Below are 23,995 nucleotides of genomic sequence, written 5' to 3'. Positions count from 1 at the left end.
ATGTTATAGATCATTTCATTTTTTTCATTAGTGTAGGAACTTGATTTTGTTCCCCACTCTCTCGCACTGCCTGAAGTCTAGGAGACATTCATTAAATGTTTGTTGAATGAATGATTAAAAGAATGTCATAATTGTAATTGTTTCATTGATTTGCTCATTCGTTTCCCACATCTCCCCCACGTGAAGGTAATCTCCATGAAGACTGGGATCGTGTCCATTTTGTTCTCTACAATATCCCGCAAGCTTTGGACAGAGCTGTGAAAGTAACAAGTGCAAAGCGATGTTAAAGGAAAGAGAGGGGTTCCACTAAACTGGCTGAGGGGCTAAGCGAGGCTTTGCAGATAAAACGATCTCTAAACTGGAAACGAAACAGAAACTATAAGAAGGATAAGATTTCACAGAGAAAATCTCGCGAGATGTTGGGCAGTCAAGATGGCTCTGGCATTGGCCGCCACACTTAATATGGCGACCAGGGCGCGTTCCGGGAGGAATTCACGCGAGAGTTGCATCACAGCCATGGTCAGTGAATCGAGCCGGGGGTGTGGAGCCGCCAAGATGGAGCCGGCAGCCGGCACTCCCGGCCCGCTGATCATGAACAACAAGCAGCCTCAGCCGCCGCCACCTCCGCCGCCTGCAACCGCGCAGCCTCCACCTGGGGCACCGCGGACCGCCGGAGGCCTCCTGCCTGGTGGCAAAGCCCGAGAGTTCAACCGCAACCAGCGAAAAGACTCGGAGGTCAGGAGCTTCGGGGAGCGAGGCTAGCACCAGGCGGGCGGCGGCGGTGGACCCCGGCCCCACTTCGGGGCCGCTTTCGGGTCCAGGCTGGGTTTCCTGGAGGGTTCGGCAGGGGAGTTGTCATTTACAGCGAAAGGAGCTGGAAGCAAGGCAGGCATTCCCGGGGGTCGGAGGCGTGAAGCTGGGGTCCCCGCCCCGAGCTCTGCCGACCGGGAGAACCTCTCGGAGCCCGTGTCGCCTTTTCTGAGGCCCGGGCTGTGGGCGCGGCCTCCGGGCCCCAGCCCCTCGGAAGTCCGCCCCCTGCCCCATTTCTCGGGTGAAGAGTCAGTGATCTGCGTGCGCTCTAGAGGGCGGGGCGGCTACACCCCAGACCCCCTAATCATCTCCAGTTTCTGGTCCTGTAGGTTCCGCGGCGCACGGTGGAGGGCGTGTGTGGGCTGGGAAGGGACTGGCGAGGGTTGGGAAGGCACCTCAGAGAAGGACTGAGCTAATTAATTAGCACTAATAATATCAATACTACGCGCCTGTAGGTCGCGATGGTTGGAAAGGGGAACAGTCTTATTCTGCTCTGAACTTAGCCACTGCAGATTCAGGCCACGGTTAGACAGTGCCCGGTGGTTGGTGTGCCCAGTCCGCCCGATGCTGAACTGTTAAAGATCAGAAATAACTTAAACAGGCGTTGGGGCTCAACATCTCTCTTCTTTCGTTAGTGGGCTGTTCCTCCCATTCCGGAGACACCGTAGTCTGGAGCTGACTAGTCACCTCACCCCCAGTTAAAGAATTACTCCCACTGCATTCCATTGTAGAATTCATGAATGAAGACACACACGGTAGCAGCGTTTTAGGGCTTCTTAATCAGCATGTTCCCAGAGCACTTACTAGGAAATTTCTTTCACCTGAGGCTGATTAGCAGTCAGGTGCTTATTAATGAGAAGGCATTTTTTCTTGTCCAGATATAATGTATCAGGTCATACCAGAGTGATGATGCTGTCTTTAGACACCTGAAATCAGTACCTCTCAAGCTCTTGGTTTTTGTTGGCAAGAACAAACATCTGGTCAGACATCAAAATTTGACAAGTTCCAGTCAGATACACTTTGAGCTTGAAGTGAATTATTTGAAAAAGCAATGAAACCGACCTTTTAGGAGCCCTTGCATGATGGGCTGATTGCACATCAGTGGTGACTTATTAATAATTTTTCAAGTATGGAGGATTTTTAAAGTGGTAGGGGTGAATCCAGTTTCATCATCAGAAGCATCATAGTTGTTAAATAGTTAACAATTTTCCTAAGTGTTTCCATTAAATGTACTTTCTACCCTTTAATTTCTATATAGATTGAACACATGGAAGGTCATTCAGTGAACACATTTAAGCTGAGAGACCTGTCAAAATCTATTTTCTTAGAAATACTGATAACAGCTCTCTTTTGAGTCAAAGCTGAAATCAGTCGGCTGGGAGCCTGAGGCATGCCTGCAGAACGGGGAGGCAGGTGTTTGATGAGAGCCCACTGTGTGCCACATCATTTTGATTAGTCCTTAAAAAACCTTCAAGATAGATTTTTGTCATCCTCATTGCATAAATGAAGAAACTGAAGCTCAGGAACTTATGAAACTGTGCAGTCTGTTGCCTCTGAATAAGAAGTAGACTTATTTATGTTATTCATGTTTGAGGGTATGTTATGTCATTTTGTGGGTGGTCATTGTCTTCCCAAGTAGATTGTAATTAAGCTGAGGACTGCCTTTTTCTTCACCTCTTCTCTTTTCCCAGAACAGGGCTTCCCAGATGGTGTGTTCTCAGTACTCACATATTTCCAGCAGTCAAAAGATTCTTTGCCATAATCTCTCCTATGTGTGGGAGGGAAGCCATTTCTGTTCAGCTGCTGCCTTCTCTGTCAGTTCTTGCTGAAATTTGAGAGAAAGGCAGGAAGACTGAGGGTGTCAATACTTATTTTGTACTGAGCTGTTGATAGCCCACTAGCCAGAAAGAAACAAGGCTTCTAAAATCTTCATACCATGTGGAATGATCATTTTACTGCATGGAACACATGGAAGCTTTAGTGTTCATTTATCCAACAAGTACTTATTTGAGTATACGCTGTTCATTCGGTCATTCATGCCAAGTACTGTGCTGAGCATTGTGAAATCATTGGTGAGAATGGACACTAAACAGATGCACAGGTGCACGTATAATTACTAGTTATGGTAAGTGACATGAAGGAGTAGTGCAAGGTACTCTGAGAGGGCTTGGTAGGGAGAGCCAAACTAACCCAGAAGACAAAAACGTTGAGATAAAACGTCAGAAAAGTGAAGGCAGTGATGTCCTATAACACAGTGGTGTCTCTGGAAGCATGTGTGTTTGTTCCTTTGGAAAACACTCACAGTGATCTTTTATATAACCCTTTTTTTCTCAACAGGGCTATTCTGAGTCTCCTGACCTGGAGTTTGAGTATGCTGACACAGACAAGTGGGCTGCAGAACTCTCAGGTAAGGCAGAGGCCTTCTATTACTTGGTGTTTAATAAAATTGAGAGTGAGTGTCATTTTGGAGTTCATTTTATCTCCTAGTTAGTACTAGTAATGATATGTATATATGAAACTTAATATTAGATTCAAGCCCTTCGTATCTCATAACTTTGACTTGTCCTTTACTTTTATGAAACATCTCCGCATGGTCAGCTCAATTGGCTGTGGCCCAGTCCCACTGTGGACATTGATGTTCTTTGGCCATACACAATCCCCCTGACAGTGGTCTCTCCTCGAACAAGGAGTCCTGAGGAATGCCAGTGAGTGGGTCTATCTCTGTGTCCATCTGTTGTTGCCACTGCTGCTCATGTATAGTATGCAATCAGCCTGAGCTGCTTCTCAAGCCTCCATAGTACAGGCCCTGTTCTCATGCCACTTGAGAGAGACATGTTCATGGTGGCAGTTAGCCTTTGGCATAGCATGGTGGGATCAATGCGCATTGGACTGGAAATGCCAGGCTTTATGCCTAGCTGGCATCTGGTTATTGGCCGCAAGGGTAGTCAGCATTCCATTGTGCACATTAGAGCATTGAGACCCCCTTAGTAATTAGATAGCATCATCCAGGAGTCACTATGACTCAGGGACAGAGTTGGGCCTGGAGGCAAACACCTCACCTTCTCTGCTCCTTGTGGCCCTGCTATGGGACATCGACATGGAGATGATGACCTTTTTTCTTGACAGAGCTCTATAGCTACACGGAAGGACCAGAATTCCTGATGAATCGAAAATGCTTTGAGGAGGACTTTCGGATGCATGGTGAGACGATTCCCCTCCTTCTTGGCTCCTTTCACCCTGCATCCTGAGAGCTACAGGTTTCTCTTAGTCATCTGAATGACCTCAGTCATCCTGGAGTGGCCTAAAAAGCCTGCTGAACCATGGTTATTCAAGGCTGGATGTGACATGTAGGGTGGGCTTGCAGGTACTCTGGTGGGGGCTTTTCAGAAGTGTGTATCATGGGGGGAGCTTTATGTAATTAAAATTGCACCCAAAATAGCAGTATTTCAACCACACTTCAAATTCATGGGGCAGTGGTGTGACCTCCTCCCTTATGTAAGGAGTAATTTATCTTTCTGAGCTTCTGGTCCTGTGGCAGTCCTGAATTTGATGGGTTAATATGGTGTCTGTTCCATTGGGAGGATTTTTCTGGGCTCCAGTCTAAGCAGTCTCTCTCTTGGCAGTGACAGATAAAAAGTGGACCGAGCTGGACACCAACCAGCACCGCACCCACGCCATGAGGCTCCTGGATGGCTTGGAGGTCACTGCCAGGGAGAAGAGGCTCAAGGTGGCTCGGGCGATTCTCTATGTTGCCCAAGGTACTGAGTGGACACCCAGAGACCCCCTACACCAGCTTCAGTGATGCTGCCCAGTCAGATGCGGGCAGGGGCGCAGCGAGCCGTGCCCTGTGTCTGCTGCCCAGTCAGATGCAGGCAGGGGCACAGCGAGCCGTGCCCTGTGTCTGCTGCCCGGTCAGATGCGGGCAGGGACGCGATGAGCCGTGCCCTGTGTCTGCTGCCCGGTCAGATGCGGGCAGGGGCGCAGCGAGCTGTGCCCTGTGTCTGCTGCCCGGTCAGATGCGGGCAGGGGCGCAGCGAGCTGTGCCCTGTGTCTGCTGCCCGGTCAGATGCGGGCAGGGACGCAGCGAGCCGTGCCCTGTGTCTGCTGCCCGGTCAGATGCGGGCAGGGACGCAGTGAGCCGTGCCCTGTGTCTGCAGGCACCTTTGGGGAGTGCAGCTCAGAGGCTGAGGTTCAGTCCTGGATGCGCTACAACACCTTTCTGCTCTTGGAGGTGGGCACCTTCAACGCTCTGGTGGAGCTTCTGAACATGGAAATAGAGTGAGTTCTTCTGAGGGGCTCAAGTGGGGGAAGGGGGGCAGAGGGGCAGAGCTTGCAGAACTAAGCAGTTTTGAGTGGGTTAAATGGGCCACGTGGGGCTCTGTTCTGACCCGCCAGCTTGAATAATAGGCGAGATGCTGACCCAAACCTCGAAGACCAATGAGGGGCCCACAGCTCGCTAACACCAAAGAGCTCATTAGACAGTGCAGCTCCTGCCGACCTACAGTGCTCCTCCAGAAAAAGATAAAGGTCTCTCACTGTGAACCTGCGTACTGCCTTGAGTTTCCCCTGAGCAGGAGACCGGGCACAAGGCTGGCACATGGGCTCAAACAGCACCTGCTCTGGCCTTTGTCTCCACTAGTCCTTTGTCTGGTGGACACGCCAGCTGCTGCTCATCTAAGGAAAACACCATCAGTAGTAAAAGCACTCGTTGGGTGCTTGCATGTCCCAGGCCTTGTTCTAAGGACACTATACCTACTAATTCATTAATAACATAGCTGCTGTTACCGTCCCCATTTTGCAGATGGGGAATCTATGGCATGGAGAAATTGAGTGTCCAAGGGCACATGGCTAGGCAGTGTTAGAGCCACGATTCCAACCTTGGCAGTCTGGTTCAGGGCCTGAGTTTTTGCCCGCTGGGTCCTGTGGGCTCTTGTGAGTCTAAGTGCATCGCATAGGGTTTTATCACCTTGTTGGGCAGCACTTGTTGGGGGAACCACTTCTCTTCCTCCTGGGGGAAGGCACTGACTCTCACATCTCTCCCACAGCAACAGTGCTGCCTGCAGCAGTGCGGTGAGGAAGCCAGCCATCTCTCTGGCGGACAGCACAGACCTGAGGTAAGGCGAGCAGCACCCCTGGGCTCCCTGAGCGATAGCCGGAGAAGGAGGGCAGGGCAGGCAGGGGCTCCGGGTTTCCTCGCTGTATGTGCTGTTCTTCTGCACGTGCTAATCTGTGGATGTGATGGGCTTGGTGTATGATGAGCAGGCCCTACTGAGGGCTCCCTGAGTGGGCCCTGGGATGAGACCCCCAGAGGAAATCAGGGTGGAGCCACTTAGTATAAGTGTGGCCTCCTGCCCACGCTGCTGCCCAGAAGCTTGGTGGAGTAGCTTTTTGTATTGGGATGAAGCATGCGAAGTGGCTCCTTGTGTCAGCCATGTACAACCTGTGCTTTTCAAGCACAGCTTGCCCATCTGCATGGGGTTAGTCCTGATGACGTCAGGATGTTTCCTGGCTGTGTCCCAAGTTTCAGTTCAGTTCAGTTCAGTCGCCCAGTCATGTCCGACTCTTTGCAACCCCATGAATCGCAGCATGCCAGGCCTCCCTGTCCATCATCAACACCTGGAGTTCACTTAGACTCACGTCCATCGAGTCAGTGATGCCATCCAGCCATCTCATCCTCTCGTCCCCTTCTCCTCCTGCCCCCAATTCCCTCCCAGCATCAGAGTCTTTTCCAGTGAGTCAACTCTTCGCATGAGGTGGCCAAAGTGCTGGAGTTTCAGCTTCAGCATCATTCCCTCCAAAGAAATCCCAGGGCTGATCTCCTTCAGAATGGACTGGTTGGATCTCCTTGCAGTCCAAGGGACTCTGAAGAGTCTTCTCCAACACCACAGTTCAAAAGCATCAATTCTTCGGCGCTCAGCCTTCTTCACAGTCCAACTCTCACATCTGTACATGACCACAGGAAAAACCATAGCCTTGACTAGACGGACCTTTGTTGGCAAAGTAATGTCTCTGCTTTTCAATATGCTATCTAAGTTGGACATAACTTTCCTTCCAAGGAGTAAGCGTCTTTTAATTTCATGGCTGCAGTCACCATCTGCAGTGATTTTGAAGCCCAAAAAAATAAAGTCTGACACTGTTTGCACTTCGCCATCTATTTCCCATGAAGTGATGGGACTGGATGCCATGATCTTCGTTTTCTGAATGTTGAACTTTAAGCCAACTTTTTCACTCTCCACTTTCACTTTCATCAAGAGGCTTTTAGTTCCTCTTTGCTTTCTGCCATAAGGGTGGTGTCATCTGCATATCTGAGGTTATTAATATTTCTCCCGGCAATCTTGATTCCAGCTGTGCTTCTTCCAGCCCAGTGTTTCTCATGATGTACTCTGCATATAAGTTAAATAAGCAGGGTGATAATATACAGTCTTGACGGACTCCTTTTCCTATTTGGAACCAGTCTGTTGTTCCATGTCCAGTTCTAACTGTTGCTTCCTGACCTGCATACAGATTTCTCAAGAGGCAGATCAGGTGGTCTGGTATTCCCATTTCTTTCAGAATTTTCCACAGTTTATTGTGATCCACACAGTCAAAGGCTTTGGCATAGTCAGTAAAGCAGAAATAGATGTTTTTCTGGAACTCTCTTTTTCCATGATCCAGCAGATGTTAACAATTTGATCTCTGGTTCCTCTGCCTTTTCTAAAACCAGCTTGAACATCAGGAAGTTCACGGTTCACATATTGCTGAGTCCTGGCTTGGAGAATTTTGAACATTACTTTACTAGCGTGTGAGATGAGTGCAATTGTGCGGTAGTTTGAGCATTCTTTGGCATTGCCTTTCCTTGGGATTGGAATGAGAACTGACCTCCAGTCCTGTGGCCACTGCTGAGTTTTCCAAATTTGCTGGCATATTGAGTGCAGCACTTTCACAGCATCGTCTTTCAGGATTTGAAGTAGCTCAACTGGAATTCCATCACCTCCACTAGCTTTTTTGGTAGTAATGCTTTCTAAGGCCCACTTGACTTCACATTCAGGATGTCTGGCTCTAGATGAGTGATCACACCATTGTGATTAGCAGCTGCTAAACAGAAAGATTACCTTTCCATTTTTGTGAGGATTAGAATCCACCTCTTTTTGTGAATTTGGAAGTTTTCAGATTAGATGCTGGTGACGTTCCCTACTGTAGTTAGGGTCCCTGGCCATCATCCTGCTCGCTCCTGTTTCTACTCCATCACAGGGTAAACATTTGCTTGTTCTCACCTTGACCATCCTCTGCTTTGTCTGATCCAACACCCACTTCCGCAGCTCACTCCTGCCTCTGTGTTTTTCTCATTCCAGGAAGCTTAGGGTAGTAAATGCTTTGGGCCATTCTTGCTCATGTCTGGATATCCATTCAGTAGCCATTTATTAAGCATCTGCTTTGAGTAAGCACTCATACCCTAGAAACACAGAATAGAAGGTCTGGTCCCAACCTTAGCACCAAGGACAAAGAAGGAAACATCACAGGTGTTTTGTGGGACTGAGTTATCGGTTTTTCTACCTTACAGTCCCCACAGCCCTACGTCTACCCCCGCCCCAGCCAGCCTTTGTGTGCAGGCTTTTCTCATGTCAGGTGGGATGTGAGGAAACCAGGGGTGCTCCCTTGATCCCCCATCTTGCCCCCTTATGAGCTGCCTCTTATTCCCAGGGTCTTGCTCAACATCATGTACCTGATTGTGGAGACCGTTCACCAGGAGTGTGAGGGTGATAAGGCCGAGTGGAGGACGATGCGACAGACCTTCAGGGCTGAGCTGGGTAGGACTCTGGGGGCCCTGGCTGGAGGCCCTCCTGGGAACAGAGGCTGGAGGGCTTTGGAAGGGTCCTGTTGCTGCCGGTGGTCCTGATACCTTGGTGTCCCCCAGGTTCCCCGCTGTACAACAATGAGCCATTTGCCATCATGCTGTTTGGGATGGTGACCAAATTTTGCAGTGGCCATGCGCCTCACTTCCCCATGAAAAAGGTTCTTTTGCTGCTCTGGAAGACAGTGTTGGTGAGCACTTCCTTGAAGGGGAACTCAGGTGCTAGGGGACAGGGGAGGAGGGAGACTTTCACTGTGTATCCTTTTGGATATTGAATTGTATGAATACATAACTGCTTTAGTTGAAAAAAAAAAAAAAACTCTGAAAGAAGGGTCCTGAAAGGAAATGACAAAAAAGTGTCACTTTGGGCTCACAGCAGCCAAAGAGGACTTGTGTTTGAATCAGAATAGGTGGTTGGTTCCCTGGTTCCTGGAAACTGTTTTCTGCAATCATGGAACACCTTCTCCCCAGACAGGCTGCTCTTGAACCTGGAGCTTGTAAAATGATTCGAGGCAAGATTAAAGCTGGTGTAAAGGGCCCCTCAGTCAGATGTCACTGGAAAGAAGAAAGGGTGAGCCCTGAGCCTACATTATCCTCAGGGTATGGTGGCTTACTTTCTTTCTAGGTAGGGAAGGATTGGGTCCAGGAGAGTAGGCTGGCCATCACCCTTAGCTTGGGGGCCATGCTCAGTAGCCAGACCCATACCAGACCAGGAGCCCTTTTTTCTGGGAGGACAGAGGAGCTGGAGTCTGTACTCTTGCTCTCCCTGGGCCTCACCTTCCCATCTTCCATAATAGGCCAACTCTGCAGAGCGAGCTCAGTGAGTTTAGGCCCCTTCAGAGTGGTCTACACATTGCATCTTGGCCAGAAGCCTGTTGGTTGCCTGTGAAGCCTCATTGAAGCCAGAGTGGAAAGCAATTGAATTGCTCAGAAACAGTGAAATGAAGCAGCTTAAAATCATTGAGCTCTACTGGGGTTTTACTTCTAGAGGGCTGTTTAGATGAAGTGTTTTTTTTTTTTTTTTCTTAATTTGAGCATCCAGCAATATATTCCCAATTTAAGTTTGAAAGACTAGCACGTACAGCATTTGAAGCATTTGAGTGTCACCTACTTTTCTAGGAACTTGAAGGGTTAAGCTCTTCAGGCAGCTTTGTTGTTACTTGATGAGTCCGTGGGCCGCACAGAGCCACGTGTGCTTCTGCGCCAGGCTTTGTCAGCCTATGTGTCTCTCCTCCTTGACCCCCCTTTCTCCTCTCCCATGATGATGTCACTTGCTTCTCTTGGAGGTGGGCTGAGTCCCTTGTTCAGGGGCTGTGTCGTCTCTGTAAAGACGTGGTGTCACAGATACTTTCGAGCCTGACACAGACAGGGACTGGCTTATGGACATGTTGACCTGGCTCCACACCTGTCTGATGCAGTGCACTCTGGGCGGCTTTGAGGAGCTGCAGAGCATGAAGGCCGAGAAGCGCGCCATCCTGGGGCTCCCCCCGCTGCCTGAGGACAGCATCAAGGTCATCCGCAACATGAGGGCTGCCTCACCCCCGGCCTCTGCCTCTGACCTGATTGAGCAGCAGCAGAAACGGGGCCGTCGGGAGCACAAGGTGAGGGCGACAAGGTCCCCATGACTCCTGAGGGTTCTCAGGGTGCACAGGTGCAGTGGCATGGTCTCTGGATGAGCCCCAGGTTATTGCAGGTCCCCTCTGATCAGCGTCAGTGTGCATGCCTTTAGAGCAGGGACACTGTCCCCAGCCCAGGGGCCAGGATCTAGTGGGCACTTAGGACGTGGCACTTCTGAGGGACTCTGGGGCAAGAACTGATTGGTCACTTGGGCCCGAGACCATGACTTGCTCTCAGGTTTTTCCACTGCTCCTGGCTCTCTTCCTACCACCTTTCTACGTAATTGCCTCTCCAGCCTCCATGCCCCTTTCTTGTTCGTTGGTTGGCTCTTGTCTGACCCTTCCTCTGCTTTCAGGCACTCATAAAGCAGGACAACTTGGATGCCTTCAACGAGCGGGATCCCTACAAGGCTGATGACTCTCGAGAGGAGGAGGAGGAGAATGATGACGACAACAGTCTGGAGGGGGAGACGTTCCCCCTTGAGCGGGATGAGGTCATGCCTCCCCCACTGCAGCACCCCCAGACCGACAGGCTGACCTGCCCAAAGGGGCTCCCATGGGCTCCCAAGGTCAGGTGAGTCTCAGACCTCCCGAACGCTCTTCACTCCTGAAACCAGAGTCATCATTCCCGCAGGCCTGGCATCTGGCCTGAGTTGTCACATGAGGTCCTGTGCAAGGCCAGGATGTCCTTGGCCTTGGGATGAGCCTCTCTTGAAGTACCCAGTGCTGGCCCTGGGGGGTCAGGGTGCTGGCCTGGCACAAAGAGGCCCTTACATGGCTCTCAAGTCAGTAATGTGTATTAGCTCTTGGTTAGATGCGATACTAGTGAAAGGAATTACGAAAAAGATTAAAACAAGGACATTTAAGTAAACCCATCTCCACTCTCCCAGGGGTTATGTATGATATTTGACAGAAAATTATAGATTAAGGAAGAACTTCTTTAGAACCATAATTAAGATGCTTGAGATACATGTGTGTGAATCTATGGATTTGAAGGTTCCTGTATGCATATAAATGTAATCTGTTTAAAAGGGCATCAACTTAAGAAATAGATGAACATGGGAAAGGGTATAGAAGTCATTTTCTTGATCTAAGTAAAGCCCCAGTTTTCAGTGATCTGTAATGGGAATACAGAACAAGTCATCAGAAAATGCAAGCTAGCCTAATGGTCTGAGACAGGACAATATGACTCATATGAAAAAATGAGTAGTTTACAGCTGTAATTGGAAATTTCAAAAATATCTGAGAAATTCTGTTGACAGACTTGTTACTAACATCAAGTACACTTGAATAAAGTACGCTTTTAAGTTTGATGTAGCACCTTAATTTTATGAATTAGTTACACTTAATATGTTTTCAGAGTATTGATCCAACAGCATTGTGAAGGACTTTAAAATAGTTTGAAGGTTTCAGTTCTTTCTTTTTTTTATTTTCTTTTTTCAAAAAGAAAAACAATTGTGGGAGACTTTTTCTTTTAGCTTCACAATTTCTGGACGTTTCGTGTTTTATTAACCATGATGCCTTGAGGTAACTTGTAAGAAAGCCGCAGTCTTTTCCTTTGGCAGAGAGAAAGACATTGAGATGTTCCTCGAGTCCAGCCGCAGCAAGTTCATAGGTTATACTCTGGGCAGGTGAGTATGATCTGAGTGCCTTTTAAAGAAAGGTAGTGGGAAGGTCACCCTCCCGGCCTCAGGTGTTTGAGGACCCAGACCTAACACAGGGCCTTTGTTCTCCAGTGACACGAACACAGTGGTGGGGCTGCCCAGGCCAATCCACGAAAGCATCAAGACTCTGAAACAGGTAGGTGGCTTCAGGTAAGCTTTTGGCCTAGTTTGGTCCCAAGTGAGTAAAGTGAGACCAGCCTGTTGGCAGAAGCTGTTTTAGACTTCTGTCTGCCTGAAGGAACCAGGGGTGGAGGAATAGGTGGACAGTGGCAGTATCCTTGAAAACACTTTTTCATACATTTTATTTATTTTAACTGAGCTTTTTTTATTGGATACTTCCTGGGGTACCCATTAAAGATTATATTAACTGACAGTTGGCGTTTTAAGGGGCTTAGGAAATAGCCTCCGTTTTCCTTGCCCAAGTTCAGGGAGTTGAGTTAGAGGAGTAGGCAGATGGAGATTCAGATGCCAGCTTCATTGCCGATGGAGTGCTTTGAGAGCACAGCTGCGGGAGGTGTCCTGACACCTCCCTTCCAGAGTTGGGCAGACTCGCCCACCCAGACCAGAGCGGGCTGGAGCCCTGCTCAGCCCAGCAAGGAGCAGAAGAGTGTACAGGCTTTCTTTTTCCTTAAGAGAGAAGAGAAAGAGGTGGAGCTGAGACTGTCCTGTTCCTCCTCCCATACTGGCCAGTCAGGAAGGGGAGGAGTGAGTTGGGGGGCGGCGGGGAAAGACCAGGGTGTTTGGTACACACGTGTCCCTCCAATGGGAGGAAACAGCACAATGAGGAAGAGGTGTATCTCCTAAGAGCGTATCTGGAATATAAATGTTCATATATTTTTGAAAAATACTTTTGAAATTTGTAGTACTAGGTGGGCCTCATGCAGCTAGGCTTTTTGAGTATTTGAGTACTTGATTCTGAGTACTTGAGTCCTTGATTCTGCTTTTAAGTTTCCTCCTATAGCTGTAGCTATCTGAAAGTCCCCTTCTCTCCTTTAATTTTCCTTTTTTCCCCCTAACCTGTTCTGTGCTTTTTTTTATTCTGGTTTTAAGAGATAGGTGCCCACTTAGAAAAATATTTTGGGTTTGGGTTTTAGTTCAGGATCTCTGTGGCGACTTAGCCCTCTTTGAGAAGATGACGTTTGAAGAAAATTGCATGGGGCCTTTCCCAGGTGTGGGCGTTTGGCCAGAGTGCGGGCTGTTTGCCCTAATGCCTCTTTCCCTCTCTTTGCAGCACAAGTACACGTCGATTGCAGAGGTCCAGGCACAGATGGAGGAGGAGTACCTTCGCTCTCCTCTCTCAGGGGTGAGTTGGGGGCCTTCCTCAGCTCACAGGATCCCAGCCGTTCGCAGCACTGTATGGGCCTAGGCTGCAGAGTACCCTGGCCTGCCCTCCCACAGCTCCCAGTCTAGCTCCTGCTGCAGGGCTGCTGCGTGTCGGGTGCAGGGGTAAGAGCACAGACCTGGGCCCGCCACCTGCCTCGGAGTCCCAGCTCCACCCTTGGTGGATGGGGACTTAGGCAAGGTACTCGATCTCCTTCTGCTTTCCCTTCCTCGCCTGTTAAATGGAAATAACAATAGTACTTTCTTCATAGAGTTGTAGGAAGGATTCATTGTGTCTTTACAAGTGAAGTACCTGGCACATTTTGTTATTGAAAGTTTGTGATCATCATCAGCATTGTCGTTTACGTCCATACTTAGAGATTCTCCTCCAGCCAGCTAGCAGGCTGGCTCGGGAGAGCATTGTTGGGACCAGGCTTTGTATCAGTGCCCCTTGTACCCATTGTATTGAAAGGGAGAAGAGGAAGTTGAACAGGTGCCTGCAGAAACTCTGTACCAAGGCTTGCTCCCCAGCCTGCCACAGTACATGGTGAGTGCGCGCCTCCTGAGAGCTCTGCCTGCCATGGGGTCACCGCCCTACAACATAGGCCTTGAGAGCATGCCCACCGGTGTCCTTGAGTGCCTCCTTTTGCCCCGTAAGCACCTCTAAAAGCACCGCCTCTCAGAAGTTTGTGCTGCCTGGGGCCCTCTCAGCCACGCTGTGTGAATGTCTGCTCCTTGCCAGATAGCGCTACTGAAGATCCTGCTGGCCGCAGCTCCCACCTCGAAGGCCAAAACAGACTCAATCAACATCCTAGCTGACGTCCTGCCTGAGGAGATGCCGTGAGTGTCAAGTCTTGAGTGTTGAGGATGTACAGAAAGGGGACATGTTTGCCTTTCAGTCCACTGTTGCTGGGTGCTGGTGGTTCTTGGTTGTGTTGTTGCTGCTGCTATGTTAGCTCAGCTTCTCTGCAGATTAACTTCAGGGTATTCCTGGTTTAGAAGAAAGAAAATGTACTGGGTAAAATATTTAGTTTTACTGCTTGTGAGGACACTTTGATCTAGTTGGCCTGGATTCTAGTGTAGACTCTGCGACTGAGTGAATTGGAGAAGTCACTTCCTCTTTCTCCTCTGTTAAATGATTAGGACATTCAGGATATACAGTTTTAGCTTCTTCACAAAAATCAGCCATTGGAGCTGGGTGTATATTCCTTACTATTCACCAGTGAACTGGCATGAAAACTATTTTTGAATGTCTCAGGGTGATAGTGAAATCTTTAGGGGTTCTTCCTCCCTGGGGCCCTGACCTCATCTTTTTGATGTGAGAGTACAAACTCAGATCACGTTCTACTTTGAGAAGGACCTGGGCACCTGATCTCCTGCCTGCCTGCCAGGACTGCCCAGCTCTGAGCCTAACTCCCTGGTGGGCTGGCCACTTGGGTCCAGTGGTGACAGCCAGCGAGGGAGTAGGAGGGTTGGCTGACACCAAAGGGGATGTCAGAGAACGCCAGGCCACCTGACAGAAAAAGGGTTCCAGACTCAAGTATTAAATCTCCTCTTATAAAGAGTTATAGTTAACTCCTTAATTAAGAACTTAACTCCTAAATTAAGAAACTGATTTAAGTAAATACTTCCTAAATTTATCTGACTCAGAATCCCTTTTCCCCATAACAAGAGCCATCTCAATATACTGGTATTCCAGCAGAACATGCTCTGAGAAACACAAGTGCGTATGGTGGCAGAAGCCTAAGGAAGATCTTGAGATGAGAAGTTCATTTTTGGAGGAAAAGCAGGGAAATAGGCTAAGAATATGTTTGGGGCATCAGAAGGAAGAAGTCAGTTGTACTGAGCTAGATTGCTTGGGAGGTGGGTGGGAGGAGCCGGGCCTACCTCTGAGATGTCCATAGGGTGGAGGGTTAGGTGGGAGCTCTGCCCCGAGAAGGCTCAGGAGTCCTGTGTCCTGGGAGCGCCAGGCAGGAGGTGCTGCACGTGCTGGGGGCTCACCGGGGGTTGTGCTTCCAGCACCACAGTGCTGCAGAGCATGAAGCTGGGAGTGGATGTGAACCGCCACAAAGAGGTCATCGTTAAGGCCATTTCTGCCGTCCTGCTGCTGTTGCTGAAGCACTTCAAGCTGAACCACGTCTATCAGGTATCTATAGCCCCTTCCTTCTGTCCACGGGGCCAGGGCCTTGGGCAGTGCCGCTCCTCTGGCCCCAAAGAACGGAGGCTTGGCCTTCAAACCTCCCTGAGCTCTGCACGAATGTGCAGATAAACAGTCCTCCATGCGAGGCCTTTTATCACTAGAGAAAGGGTGAGATCCCAAGGGGCATGCTTATTTTTTCTCCTGTTGCTTTCAGTTTGAGTACATGGCCCAGCACCTGGTGTTTGCCAACTGCATCCCTTTGATCCTAAAGTTCTTCAATCAAAACATTATGTCCTACATCACTGCCAAGAACAGGTGATAAGGACCAGGGATCAGGAAGGGGTGGGTATGGCCAGATGGCAGGGCTCCTAGCTGGCCTCTTCCACTGAGCCCAGTCAGCATCCACAAGCTGGTGCTCTGCCAGATGTCAGGACCCAAAGATGAAAGAGATGTAGTCTGTAGAAAACGCCAGTTTGTCAAACCTGAGTCTGGCTAGTCTGGTGACAGGTGACTCAGTCTGTCTGTGCCTGGGTGGGAGGTTCTCATCCTGGGCTCCAGTACTGCCCTCAGTCCTTCTGTGTCCCCCATTCTTTTGAGGAGCCTGGCGGGGCTGCCTGCGTGCTCCAGGAGCTCGGCCATGTGCACTGCGATGCCTTGTCTGCTCTTATCCCGCCCCATCACCTGGTGCCAGCTGTACTTGACACTGACTGTTTGTCACTGTGATACGCCACAAGCTGAGCTGTTAGCCAGACACAGTCTCCAGTAGGGGTTTGGTGTAAATTAATTGCCTTGAGAAATCTACCCCCAGCCCCAGGTTTGTTGCTGTGAGGGATAGAGTGCTCTCTCCACCCCTCACAAGATTACAAGCTTGTCTCTGGCTACAAAGGGGTCTTATGAGTGCTCTTGTAGGCGGTGTTTCCCTATCAGGGTAGTGCAGACAAGGTAGATTGCTGTTTCTGCTCCGGCAAGCCAGAGAGGAAAGCCAGAAGCCAGCGGCCGTTCCCCAGGCCCCAGCCCTTGCTCATGGTGGGTGCCTTGCTCTCTTGCCCCCTGCAGCATCTCTGTCCTGGACTACCCTCACTGCGTGGTGCACGAGCTGCCAGAGCTGACTGCCGAGAGTCTGGTGAGTAGCTGACCTCTGCCCCAGCGCTCCCTCTGAGTAAGGGCCGGACCGGAGAGCCTGCCCCCTCACCTGGGGAAAGGCGTCTTCACAGGTCAGCTCACTGTTGAGTGCCTGGCTTTTGAAGCACTGACATCGCATAGGAGGACCAGGGAGGGGACCTTGTAGGAACATTTGGATTTAGAAATTATTTTGTCAGGACTGTGGTCTTCAGGGGCTGCTGACCCAGAGCTCACCTGGTCGAGTTGTTTCCTTCTCCCCTCGCTGGAACTCTGGGGCCACAGCTCTGAGGGAGCCTGGGTGCCCCAGGTAGTGGGGGCTGAGGCCAGAGCCCCCAATGTCATGCTCCACATTGCCTGCAGGAAGATTCTCGGGATCACCCCCTACCCTTTGCCAGCTTCTGGGATGGCATTCCCCCAGGCTGAGGAGAGGAGAGGGTTCCTGGTGCCCACATGGAGTGACCCAGCAGTGCTGAGGTCATATATGGGAGGGCCTGGGAAACTGTGGGGCGCCTGCCGCTGTGCAGGGGACAATGGTTCCTGGGTTTTCCCTGCAGGAAGCAGGTGACAATAACCAGTTTTGCTGGAGAAACCTCTTTTCTTGTATTAATCTGCTTCGGATCTTGAACAAGCTGACAAAATGGAAGCATTCAAGGACGATGGTGAGTCAGCACAGCCAGCAGGCATGAGTCCCAGAGCTTAAAGCAGAGTGCCACACACCATCCTGTCCCCTTCACGTGGGGGCAGAGAGTCCCCAGGGTTGCTGGAGCAGCCACATCTTCCTCACCTAACTCTCCTGTAGCCACATCCTTACATGTTGAGGGCGGATCCCTGGTTCCTTGATGAGTTGAACTGGAAGCGGCACAGTCATGCACTGAGACAAATTCACGTGTAATATAGAAGGAATTTTGTATAGCCTCCTAATCTCCACCGGTAACATAACCAGGGTTCTGAGAATTGTCTTAACTCTGTGGATGCCTCGGGTGGGGAGGCCCACTAACCCCCTGAAATCGTATGTACCTGCACATAAGGATACTTCGGGTGGTGGAATCCGTAGCTTTCTTCAAATTCCAGAATGACCCATACTTGGGCGACCAACCGTCCAGGTTTGCCTGGGACTTGCCTAGTTTTAGCCAGGAGACTTTAGTCTAAGTCATATGTCCCAAGAAACTCTTCAGTCTGAGGAAGACTGCGACAGTTGGTCACCCTACCCAGATGATAGAGCAGGGTTCATTTCTGCCCTCAACACAGCCTCCCTCGTGCCCATTTCCAGATGCTGGTGGTGTTCAAGTCAGCCCCCATCCTGAAGCGGGCCCTGAAAGTGAAACAGGCCATGATGCAGCTGTATGTGCTGAAGCTGCTCAAGGTGCAGACCAAGTATCTGGGACGGCAGTGGCGAAAGAGCAACATGAAGACCATGTCTGCCATCTACCAGAAGGTGCGGCATCGGCTGAACGACGACTGGGCCTACGGCAACGGTGAGGCTCCGTGTGAGGCAAGGGAGGGGGGTGGGGGCAGGCGACAGCTCTCCCTTTGCTCTTAAGTTTCCCTCCGAGCAACCAACCTGGCAGTGCCCAGCTCCTGCTTCTGTAGCATCAGAGAGGGAAGCCCAGGAAGGACTTGGAGAAACTGCCAGGCTTCTGTCTGTGGTCATCCCTGCTCCTCTCTGTGCCTCCTCTTTCCTTTACCAGAAATTGTCACAAGACTTTCTCCGACCTCTCATCCTTTCTCTCACCCCTGCAGCTGCCTTGGTTCTGGTCACCGAAATTCTCGCAGCTCCTGATGGCTTCCCTGCCTCTAGTTCCTTTCCCTTCATCAGTGCCTCAGACTTTGCCCTACTGATATTTATAAAACCCAGATCCGGTGGTGGTATCTCTCTGAGTAAAATCCTTCTTTGACTTCTGATTTCCTGAAGAATTAGAGCCAAACTCTTAACGCATCAGGCCCACACATGGTTCCTCCCTGTCCTCTGTAATCTGTCCCACTTTCTCAGCCCAGCTTCCATCACACTGAGGGCTCTGAGCACCTTGGCCATCCTGTCCCGGACTTTTGTTCCCTCTCCTGGCAGGGTGCCTCCCTGTACCCCTCTGTATCTGCACGTGTTCCTCCCCTCCCACCTTGGCCTCCCTGGCAGAGTAGGTCTTCCTGGTACCCCCAAGCATGCTGCCGCACCCTTCGAATTCCTGACCACGGCCCCAGGGCCACGTGACTGCATCTGCACTCCCAACGCCCCGAATTTGTACAGAGCCAAGGTGGCACGCAGCACCTGGTCGGGGATTTGAGAGAATAAGCAAAGGGGGCATGTCTGCAGGTTCCTGCCTCTAATCTGGGAGAGCCAGGGGGAATGTGACTTTCAGAGAAGTGTGTTGTACTCCTGGCTTTCCTTCAGCAGATCCACATAAACTGCTGTATAGCCTCTTTCTCCGTAGCTCTGGTGTTTCCCCTTTGACCTGACTTTCCTGTGTACCTAGGAAAGAAGTTCTGTAAGTCTTCCCGAGGGTTGGGCTTGGAGGTTTCCTGCTATTGGTTGACATTGAACAGTCCAAGCCCAAGCCTGTATGGCCCTGAGCTGCAGTGACCCCAAGGGGAGCTGCCACAAGGCTTTGGCTCTCAACATAAAATGTCCTCCTGCTTCATCGTAGATCTCGATGCCCGGCCTTGGGACTTCCAGGCAGAGGAGTGTGCCCTCCGTGCCAACATCGAGCGCTTCAACGCCCGGCGCTATGACCGGGCCCACAGCAACCCCGACTTTCTGCCTGTGGATAACTGCCTGCAAAGTGTCCTGGGCCAGCGGGTGGATCTCCCTGAGGACTTCCAGATGAACTATGACCTCTGGTTAGAAAGGGAGGTCTTCTCCAAGCCCATTTCCTGGGAAGAGCTGCTTCAGTGAGGCTCCTGGGTGGGAGGCTGAAAATGAAAGAAGGGGTGATCTCCAGGTACTCCAGGGGCTGTCCTGGTTCCTTGCTGCAGTGCTCCCTTCCTCCTCCAGGTGGCAGCACATCCCTACTGTGCCCTTCCAAGCCAGTGCTGGGCTGGTGGGCAAGTCTGGATCTGGCTTCTCTTTGATTCCCAGGGTCCTGCTCGGGAGTGGTCATCTCTCTGCTTGAGATCCTCTCTTCTTTCACTCTTCCTTGCCCTCCTCTCTTGGACACAGTTGGTTGCAGCTCCTTTGTCATTCCACTGAAGGCTGGAATGGGCTGGGAATGCACCATGTCTGAATTTCAGGGGTCATGCTCACTCTTCTGAGACACAAATCCTTGGCATGTCAGCTTGCCAAAGAAGGAGGGCTTGGGATTAGAGCGGAATCTTGGCCTTGCTCTGGGGGTTTCTGATGTCATTCCAGCCTCTTGCTAGGTTTCATCCAGAAGCAATTGCAGAGGCTCTTGCTGCTGCCCCAGCACTTTGGTTTTGGATAGGGTTAGGGGAGAGGCAGCTTCCATGAATCGGAGGGGCTGTTTTTTTTTTCTTGGTGTGCAAGGTCTGTAAATATCTATATATAAATCTCTGTGTATTCTCGTGTCATGTTGAGGTTTTTAATGTGTTTGTGTATTCTGTTTACATTAAAAGGAAGCAAAACCAATGCCCATTGCCTTGTCTGCAGGAAACATGGCCCCTGAACATCTCCTCCAGGTCTAGAAAGTGGATTTTCTTGCCAGCATTGATAGATCACCCCCTTGTCCCTGCCAAACTGCCCACTTTTCCCATCTGAAGGAGAAGCAGAGGGGGAGTTGGTACTTAGCCCAAGTGTTCTTGCCCCAGTTAGTCTGGTTTTGCTCCAGGGCTTCCAGCCCCAGGGCTCAGGGTTGCTGAAGTGATAAGTTGTTTGCACCCCCCTGGGTTAGAGATAATTGCACTAGGAGCCCCAGGTTTCTCTGGCTCACACCCTTGAGCTGGCCTCAGCCAAACCAATTCCAGTACTAGGAGGGGAGGGGCCAGATCAGAGAAGGGGTCTGTCCTGGGCCCTCACTGGGCAGGTGCTTGGGACTGAGAGGAGACTTAAGTGCCCAAAGCTTGGGGAAGCAGACCATCAGGAGTCCTGGGAAAGAGAGGGTCGGCAGGCCCGTGTGGCTGAAGAAGGGCGCACCTTTGTGCTCAGCATCAGTGAGGCCTCCTGGAGCCTGCCTCCAGCCTTCAGATTCCCAGATGTGTCTGCCTCCACCTTGCTGGATCTTGAGGCTCTGCTTCTGAGGATCTTATGTTCTGATGCTGAGAAAGGGTGTCCCCTTTTCAGAACTGCTTCAAGTTTCCTTATCTTACTTGTAGGCCACGTATGGGGTTTTTCTAAGTCTCCAAGGGGTCTTGACTTATAAAGGAAATGTATTCTAGGGGAATTCTCCCCTTTGTTGGCTCTTCCGTTCAGTACCTGCCCATTGAGCCTCACTCCAGGCCCAGAGCTGGGCTTCCAGGACAGGCATTGACGTACCATCGTGATTATGAGCAGCCTGGTGGAGCCAGCAGTGTGCTCCATGTGTAAGTCACATGGCCTAGGAGATGGAAGGTCCCTGCAATTATCCTTTACCACAAAGTAACTCGCACAGGACAAGGAGATTCAACACAATTTATGTGTACATGATGGATTCTCTGCTGTTCTGTACTAGGATCAATAGCAAGTGTGTATTTTGAGACTGTAGTTTGAGTAAGATAAATTTTCACATTCTTATTTCACCATGCAGCCTGGCTCCCTGAACCCACCTAGCAGAGGCTTTTACCTCCTTCCTGGTTTTTTATTTCCACAATGTCTCCTCTGAAGCTTCACCTTAACAAAGGTGCCATTTTCTCTCTCGGTTTGCAAAGGTCTGTAAATATGTTTATATCTATGCAGAATGAACAAAGACTATCAAAGCTGCATGGGCCAGTAAAGCTTGGGCAGGTGAATCCTACATCTGCTGGTCCGGGAGGGGAAGGGCCTTAACCATGGCCACAGACAGTGCTCTGGGCAGATTGGCCATTTGAAGCCAGGTGTGGGCTGAGCCCATTCTGGGTGTCCTGGGTGTCCAGGTGAACAAGACACCACACTGTTACTTTCCTTGAGAAGCTCACAGTCGATGGAGAGCTGGCCAGAAAAGCAAGTGGAAGCAGTAATGTGGTAGAGACAGACATCTGGAGGGCCTCACAGGGCCCATTCCTCCCAGCCAGTGCCCTCCTACTGGGGAAGGGGCAAGGCGAGGGGAGCCTTCAGTTGTTGAGGGGAAGGCAGGGGGCTCCAGCATCAGGAATAAGGGCTCCTGGAGCACATGCTTTGTGCTCACAGCAGGGATGAGCCAGTGCCGAGGCTGTTCTCCCCCTGCTGGATACAGGAAATGCCCAGTTCCTGAGGATGCTGGGCTCCATTCCTGTCTGGGGCTGCAGAGGGTCTGTGCATTGGGGTTATAATTCAGGCTGATGTGTAAAGGATTGGGAGTGCCTGGGGCTAAAGATTGAATGGCTGTAATAAGAAGCATTTCCTGATGCTGGATTGAGACTGGAAGCTGAGACTGAAGGGCATGCTAGCTAGGGCTCTCCTCTCTGGGTCTGGTGTCTGAGCCCCTGGCAGGATCAAGATTTAGGGCTTCTCTAGGTGGGACCCACAGGAGCGGAGAGGAGCCTTAGCAAAGGGAGACCAAGCCTAGCTCCTCTCAAGATTCCAAGTGGGTCCACTTCCCTTTTCCTTTTCTAAAAGGGTGAATTAGAGCCCCCAACCTGGCCTTGACTAGGCTGAGGAGTAAGGCTGCCTCTGGAGTGAGACTGGGGGCAGGGGCGTCTAGAGACCTGGGGGCTGTGTCTTGGGGTGAGACGCCTAGGGTGTGGAGGGGGAGGATGGGAGGACAGCTAATGGGAAGCAGGTGGAAGGGCTGCCCGAGTCCCAGCCAGGGGACAGGCCGGCTGGGATGGCCCAGTCAGTGGGAGAACCCGTCAACTCACAGATAATCCCAGGGAACAGGCTCTGGGATGCCCATTCATATTCATTATGTGTGAAGTGGGCGGTTGTAAAGTTAGCTTTCTCTTCATTTGGCTGTCACTAGACAGAAAAATATGAGCTGTGGGCAGATGCCCCTGGATGGGGGCCAGCAGCTGGTCTCCGGCCTCCCTGTGCCCTCCCCCACCAGGGCCTCCCTCCCGCACAGGGCCCGCTGCAGCCCTGCCCGCCTCTCCCGCCCTTGCTGCGTTGATCTCCGACTCGACTTTGTGTTCTTCACTTTCTGTCTCTTTCCCACTTCTGTTTCCTTTGCTCTCACAGATTCCTTCCTCTTCCCTCTTTCTGAGCTGTGAGAGAGAGGGGGTTGTGGTTTTTCTTGACCACCGCTTTATGTCTGGCAGCCAGCATAAGACGTGGCTCAAGTGGGCACTCAGTCTCTGTAGAACTAATCTTTCTCTTTGCATCATCTTCTGTGAGACAGTCCAAAATCTTGCTGGCTACTCCTTAGATGAAGAAGCGTATAGTGCAGTGCTCTTAACCCTGGAAGTAGCAGGGTGGGTTTGCTTCCCAGTTCATCTTTGACCAGCTGGGGAAGGTGGTGCTGCTCATCAGTGGTGGCTGGGACTGCTTCTCCCTACTGCCCAGGCTCTTCCCTTCCTGATGGACATGGGCTCAGGACACCTGGACCTCAGAAGCCAGACCCTCAGGGAAGAGAAGGAAGACACTGGGGTCCTCAGGGGCGGGGGGTGGTGGAGCCTTGTCACTGACTAGGCAGATCCATCCATCCGATGGATCTGCGCCCTCCTCGGGAAGAAGCACAGTGCTGGCCACTGGAGTCTTTGTGTGCTTGGGTTTCTCCGCGCCTGGAGGAGGCCCAGGATGGGGGTAGCTGGGCTGCTAGCTGAGGCCAAGCTGCTCTGAGCAATGTGGTTGTGTTTACTGGGAGGGTGGGAGGGCCGGGCCTGCTTTTTTCCTGCCTTCCAGGAAGATAAGGCAGAAAGCGGGGATGAAGGATAGAATGGGTAATACTCTGAAACCACAAGAAAGGGTCCTGGCTTTCGTCTCTGCCCTACAGCTCAGACATGCTCCTGGGGCATCTGGGAGCAGGGAATGGCCCCACCCCCACTACTCTGGGGTCCCTGCTCAGGGAAGCTCAGAACCCTCAGTGGGCTCCCCAGACTTCCATCTCCCCTCCAGTGTCAGTTCACCCACAAGCTGTTTCAGCTCTCTCACTCCCCTTCGGAGCCCTAGTTTTCCCTTCCAGATGAGCCCAGCAACCCTAGAGCCAGGCTTTTCCCCTTGCTTTCCTGTACCAGCTAAAGCCACAGGGACCCTGGGCAGGTGACATGACATGCATGGGCCTTGAGGGCTGGCTGCAGGTTCATCTTCCCCTACCCTCTAGGATCCCTGCCTGGACCCCAGGCACAGACCAGCCCTAGAGCAACCAAGTGCCAAACCCTGAGCATACACAATCACCTGGTATAAAAAATACTGCCACCTTTATTATTATGCTGGGCAGCACATTTTTTTTTTTTTTTACAAAAGTATCTTTACAAAAGTGGGGTTTGGAATCTCAAGGGCTGAGTCTGGGGAAATCTG

The 23,995-nt window shown here is 50.9% G+C and overlaps 1 protein-coding gene across 1 annotated transcript; it reads left to right on the top strand.

Moving 5' to 3' along the window:
* The first annotated feature begins 515 nt into the window (after positions 1–515).
* Positions 516–20,080, top strand: STRIP1 (striatin interacting protein 1). Its single transcript, XM_005891287.3, has 21 exons — positions 516–735; positions 3,148–3,217; positions 3,937–4,011; positions 4,434–4,568; positions 4,968–5,088; positions 5,856–5,924; positions 8,491–8,597; positions 8,705–8,832; positions 10,060–10,242; positions 10,614–10,831; positions 11,823–11,888; positions 11,994–12,057; positions 13,153–13,224; positions 13,714–13,788; positions 13,984–14,081; positions 15,261–15,387; positions 15,596–15,696; positions 16,438–16,504; positions 17,058–17,162; positions 17,774–17,978; positions 19,143–20,080. The coding sequence occupies exons 1-21, from the start codon at positions 517–519 to the stop codon at positions 19,388–19,390; spliced, it is 2,553 nt and encodes an 850-aa protein (XP_005891349.2). The 5' UTR covers position 516; the 3' UTR covers positions 19,391–20,080.
* Positions 20,081–23,995: the final 3,915 nt, after the last annotated feature.

Source organism: Bos mutus, chromosome 3 (assembly GCF_027580195.1).
Source record: "Bos mutus isolate GX-2022 chromosome 3, NWIPB_WYAK_1.1, whole genome shotgun sequence".
In the NCBI taxonomy this organism is placed as follows: Eukaryota; Metazoa; Chordata; class Mammalia; order Artiodactyla; family Bovidae; genus Bos; species Bos mutus.
Note: the sequence above shows the minus strand (reverse complement) of the source record. Positions and strands in the feature narration are given on the sequence as shown.